Genomic DNA, 6,136 nt, shown 5'->3' with positions numbered 1-6,136 from the left:
GCTGCCCGAATATTTGCCCAAATCAATCCATACATGCACCTGAACAAATGAGTTGCTACCAACTCTAAACCTCCTAGAACATCATCTTTCTCGACCCATCAATATTATAAATACCAATTCAATTCTGAACCTCTACACACTACAATCTCTGACAACCGCTTCTCAGGCACCATTTCACAACACCCTGCCCCGAAGGCCAAGAATAAAAAAAGACCATAACACCGGCGAACCTTAATGTGTTCCAACAAGAACGACGACACCACATCAAAATGAGAATTCCACCATACGTGGGAATACCAAGTCTCGCTACTCCATCAACTAAAGCCTGAGCATTCAAAGAACGATTGTCTTTCCTCTACTGGATTTAAATCCTGAACCCCTAAATCATGTACCGAGAATTCCTCCTTTAAAATCATTCACTACCTCGACACATAGACAAGCACCCTACCATTGCACCAACACTATGTGATAACACGTCTAAACATCATATCAATCTGCACGTAGCCTCGAAACCATCAAAAATACAGCTACTGAGCTGAAATGATAGAACATCATTCCGCAAGAAGACGATACTAACTTGCTCGAATGCGCAGGGAGGAACATCCTGCTCCACGTCTGTAGTACCACTGCAACTCCCTGATGCCCAATTGACACGAACGATGCTGAACTTCGTATAAGAATGAGTAGGAAGGAAATAAAGGCATAAGCCTCACAACAATCAAATCGCACGACAAGGAATCAAGAAGGAAAGTACTCCTAACAGCTCGGTAGCCTCTCGAATATAAGTACATATGTATCCGTACCGATCCGCAAGACTCTACTAGACTTGCTCATGACTTGTGAGACCTAAGTGAACCTAACACTCTTGTATCAAGTTGTCACGGCCTAAAATCCACTAAAGGCCGTGAGCCAACTGTGAATGATTAACCTAATTACTCATTTTAGTATTTTGAAATAAAAATTCTAATGTGAAATAAAGGAATTAAACTAGCAAAAATAACCCTTATAGTACAATTATAACATAGTGTGAACCTAAACCTACTTGGACAATAGCATGAATATAGTCACGTACGGACTCTCGTCACCTTGTACATACGTAGCCCTCGTAATAAGTAACACATAACAATTACATCACATAGGGGTAGTTTTCCCCTCACAGAGTTAAACAGGAGACTTACCTCGCTCTAAAGTTCCATAATTGGCTCCAAAGCCTTTCTAACACCTCAAACTGATGCCCGTCGATCCAAAACAAGTCAAATAAGGTGCAAACGAATCAAAATATACTTTAATACCCATAATCAATTAATTTAAACAAATTCACAACTTCGCTTGAAAATTCGATAAAAATCAACCATCGGGACCACGTGCCCGGATTCCAAAAAATTTCGAAGATAAATATTATCCATAACATTACTAACTCAAATATATAATTTATTCCCAATTCCATTCCCAAATTCGTGGTCAAAATCCAAAAATACCAATTTCTAGATTTTCTACCAAAATCTCAAATTTTCACTAATTTTCCATGAATTTCCATATTAAAATCTATATATAATCCAAATATTTAACTTGCAATATGTGGGAACCACTTACCTTGTGTTGCATTGATGAAAATCTCCCCTTGAAGCTCTCCAAAAATCGCCCAACCAAATGAAACTGTGAGAGAAATGGGATAAGTCCCCGAAATATAACCCACTGCCTAGTTCCTTCCTCTTCGCGATCGTGGAATGACCCTCGCGATCGCGAAGGCCAAACAACCCTCGACCAAAAATCTATTCTTCGTGTTCGCGGTGGCCTTCCCGCTTTCGCGATAGCCACTTCCCCTCACCCTCCGCGTTCGTGATTCCCCAGTCGCGTTCGCGTAGGCCAAAGGCCTCCTGCCCTGTTTCCCTCATCTCCTCTTCGCGTTCGCGGTTGGGCCTCCGCGTTCGTGAAGCATTGCCACGTCCACCTACACGTTCGCAAGCCCATATTCGCGTTCACGTAATGCAAAATCCACTAGCCCAGAAATCCTTCTTCGTGAACGCGTCACTTCTCCCGCGTTCGCGAAAGACAACACCAGCACCAACAAACCAGCAACAACTTTCCATCCAAATTTGGTCCGAAACCACCTCGAAACACACCCAAGGCCCCCAGGACCCCGTCTAATCATACCAACCCGTCCCATTACATAACACAGACCTGCTCGAGGCCTCAAATCATACCAAATATTATCAAAACTACGAATTGCGCATCGATGCAAGCCTAATGAACTATTGAACTTCTAACTTCCACATCCGATGCCGAAACCTATCAAATCACGTCCGATTGACCTCGGGTTTTGCACATAAGTCACATTTGACATTACGGGCCTACTCCAACTTTCGAAATCGGAATTCGAACCCGATATCAAAAGGTCCACTCCCGGTCAAACTTCCCAAAACCCTTCAAATTTCCAACTTTCACCAAATGACACCGAAATAACCTACGGACCTACAAATCCACATCCGGACGTGTTCCTACGACCATAATTACCATATGATACTATTTCCATACTCGGAATCCCAAACGTACATCGATAACATTAAAATACACTTCAACCCAAATTTATGAAACTCTTCCAAAATGTCAACTTTTCATAATAAGCGTTGAAACGCTCCAGGTCATCCAAACCCCGATCCGGACATACGCTCAACTCCAAAATCATTATACGAACCTATTGTAAATTTCAAACCCCGATCCGGACATACGCTCAACTCCAAAATTATTATACGAACCTATTGTAACTTTCAAACCCCGATTCCGAGGTTGTTTACTCAAAAGTTAAACCTTAGTCAATTCTTCCAACTTAAACTTCTGAAATGAGAATTTTTCCTCCGAATAACTCCGAACTTCCCGAAATTCAATTCTGACCATACGTGCAAGTCATAATACCTAAAGTGAAACTACTCAAGGCCTCAAACCGCTGAATGACACGGTAGAACTCAAAACAACCGATCGGATCGTTACACATTCGTACAATTTGAATCATCCCAAAAATAAAAGCAGAAAGATGAGGGTTTCTCCTAGTACAAATTGAGCGCCCAAAAATAAAGACTAAGTACTGGACTTAGTGCAACCAGTGAATTATTCAGCCAAGATAAAAAATGAACGTGCTTTTTCTCATCTTGATTCTGAAGTTTGTTCGACTCTTCTCAGCATTCTTCATTGCGGCTATAATCTTTCCTAGTAAGTTTATAGCCTCAGTGAAGAAAGCAGTGGCGAAACTAGGAAATTTTTCAAGGGTATTTAAATTTGAAAGAAATGAAAAAAAATTCCCGACAAATGGTGTTTAATATGTGTTATATAGCTCTAAAACGTAATATTTTACCTATTTACACAGTGCAATTTTTCGACGAAGGATGGTCAGTTAACCACCCTTGTGACCATGCGACTTCGCCACCGGAAGAAAGAAGTCTTTTTTTCGTGTTAAGAAATCTGCAGGGATATTGCCTTCTCTGAAAGAGTGATTAAACTGGAAGTGACCTTCAGATAGCGTGGAGTGAATATCATTGATGTCCTCTTTGGTCTGCCAAGAAGGGAAAATTTCCTTTTTGATCATTTTGATCACAAGAAGAGAGTCAGATTCCAATATTAATTTATTGAAATCATGATCAATACACCATTTCAGTCCAATTTTAATAGCTTACACCTCAACTGAGTTATTAGTGGTGCAGCCAAGATAGATCATATGCCCCAGGTGATCCCTCAAAATCCCACCTCCACCGGCACTACCTGACTTCCCTTTTCAATAACCATCCACCGTAAGCTAATAGATATTCCACTTGGCTAAGTTATTCTAGTCTTAAATTAAAGTATCCTAAACGAATTAAGAAAATACACATATATGATTGGCCAAAACTGCCAATTTTGTGAGCTCAAATGAAGAATAATTGCAGTACTGACACCTCTAAAGCACATTTGAATTAGTTCATGCACCTGTACCCAAAGTAATTTATTTAATGCGTTCACCAACTGCAAAAAAAGTTCAAGAAATATGAATATAATAGTAATTGAAGAACAAAAAGTCACAACGGCATTAATACCTTTCTGTTGAGACAAAGTGGGTGACCAAAGAAAAAAGGGCTTTTCCTTCAATTAATTTAGTAGGAAATACCACTTGAACTAACAAGGTCAACTATTATCCTCTATCTTCCTTGAAATTTAATTTCCTTTCTGCACGTTCTCTTTTCCCGCTTTTATTTTTGTGTTTTGAGTTTAAGTTTTATATAATGATGATAATATTAAAGAAATATGTATAATTAATCTTCTGTAAGGTAATTATAGGTATATTTTTATGATAAATATTAACTTATAACCACATGATAAAAATAATAATTAACCTACTATTTCAAATTAAACCTTATTGAAGAGATTTGCTTTTATGAGTCGAGTGTCTATCGGAAACAGTATCTACCTCCACGAGGTATACGAGGTCTATGTACACATTACCCACACCGCGGGAATGTATTGGGTATACAGTAATTATTTTTATTACTATAATTGAAACTGTTGATAATACTTTCTTAACTTCCCCCACCTGGTCCCACACCAAGATTCCACATATGAGTCCCCTTTTCTTCCCTGTACATGTTTTCAATTATTTATAAATTATACTCCGTAATAAGCTATCTTCCCTTATCCTGCAAGTCATCAAATTCTCCAAATTGCACTTAAGAGAAAATTAACTTTGGTTCCTCTATATTCACTAGCTAGGAAATAATGGATGGTTCATATGTACAAGAAGAGAGTGGATGGACAACTTATTTGGAGGACTTTTCAATGGAAAATAATAACAGGGAAAATAGCTCTTGTTCTGAGAATGATAGTTTTGGTAGCCCTTCTTTGTTGTCTGATGCTGCTTCTCATGCTGTTAATTGGAAGAATTGTAACAGTACCAATAATCAAGTCTTGAATTCATATAATTCTCCTATGGGTGGCTCACCTTTTCTTAAGAGATTGAATTTGAAGAAACCAAGGAACAAGAAAATCTCTGATCCTGATTTAGAAGACACTGCTAGCTCGCCTGTCAACAGCCCTAAGGTAATCATCACACTTTCTTTAAATCATTTTTTCTTATATCAGTAATATTCGCATCAACTTGCACGCATATTGACTATTATATCGCATCAACCATGGGTATTGGTACCAGATACCTTTTCCAACTAAAACTTAAGTAGAGTACACAAAATATTGCTTGAGCCGAGGGCCTATCGGAAACGTCATCTCTATTTTTTGAAGGTAGGGGTAAAGTTGTGTACATGTATACTACCCTCCCAAGACCCCATTTGTGGGATTAGGCTGAGTTTTTTATTGTTGTTGTTGAGCTTCCATAATATTTATCTTGCTTGATGTTAATAGGTAAGTAGTTTTAAGCAGATGGACATCAATTACCGAAGAGCAGATGGAAATTTCCTGGTAACGTTACGTTCTCCTCTCCATGCTAATTATTAAATAATGAGCATGAATCTTTTTTTATGAGCAAAATGAAACTGAAAATTTGTTTTTGGTCTTTGTTTATTGTTTAGGGAAATATTGAAAGTGGTTCTACGCAAGATGAAGAAATGCAAACTGTAGAAAGAAATAGTGTGTGTTTTGATGGAAAAAACAATAGCTATAAGGACCTGAAGAAAAAGGGACTCTGTTTAGTGCCTTTGTCCATGTTAGTCAACTATCGAGGCTGATCATCTCCTTAATTCATTCATCTCTCTCCATGTAAAAAATATCATTTTCTGTTATTTCTAGGGAAAGGAATGTATTATATGAAAAAACTGGCAAAAAGATTAATAAAAACATAATTGTGAAAGTGGTACTTAGTTCTTTTCTTGCACGTGTTAGTTATTGGACAGCAGGAAGGTTCCAAATATTTAATGAAATGTGTTATATTTAGAGAAAAATTACACAATTCCTTACGTTTTTTTATTGACGAACTCTCTGTTTCGGATCAAATATACGCAGTTTCTCTTTGGTAAATACAAAATATTTAATGATCATTTTTCATAAGTAATTCCTGTAAACATAAAAGATCAATCAACTATTCCTCAATGCCAAATTAGTTGAAATCAACTTTATCTTTTTTTGTTTCACATTGGGGTAAAGTGCTCCTAACAAAAACGAC

At 37.8% G+C, this 6,136-nt stretch overlaps 1 protein-coding gene across 1 annotated transcript; it reads left to right on the top strand.

Annotated features, from left to right (window-relative positions):
* The first annotated feature begins 4,625 nt into the window (after positions 1-4,625).
* LOC107818963 (vascular-related unknown protein 1-like) lies at positions 4,626-5,898 on the top strand. The gene is made up of 3 exons (XM_016645045.2): positions 4,626-5,061; positions 5,380-5,436; positions 5,547-5,898. Exons 1-3 carry the CDS (start codon positions 4,741-4,743, stop codon positions 5,700-5,702), a joined length of 534 nt encoding a protein of 177 aa, XP_016500531.1. The 5' UTR covers positions 4,626-4,740; the 3' UTR covers positions 5,703-5,898.
* Positions 5,899-6,136: the final 238 nt, after the last annotated feature.

The sequence above is a fragment of the Nicotiana tabacum genome, chromosome 2, assembly GCF_000715075.1.
Source record: "Nicotiana tabacum cultivar K326 chromosome 2, ASM71507v2, whole genome shotgun sequence".
Classification (NCBI taxonomy): Eukaryota; Viridiplantae; Streptophyta; class Magnoliopsida; order Solanales; family Solanaceae; genus Nicotiana; species Nicotiana tabacum.
The sequence above is the reverse complement of the archived record's forward strand: the minus strand, read 5'-3'. Positions and strand labels throughout refer to the sequence as shown.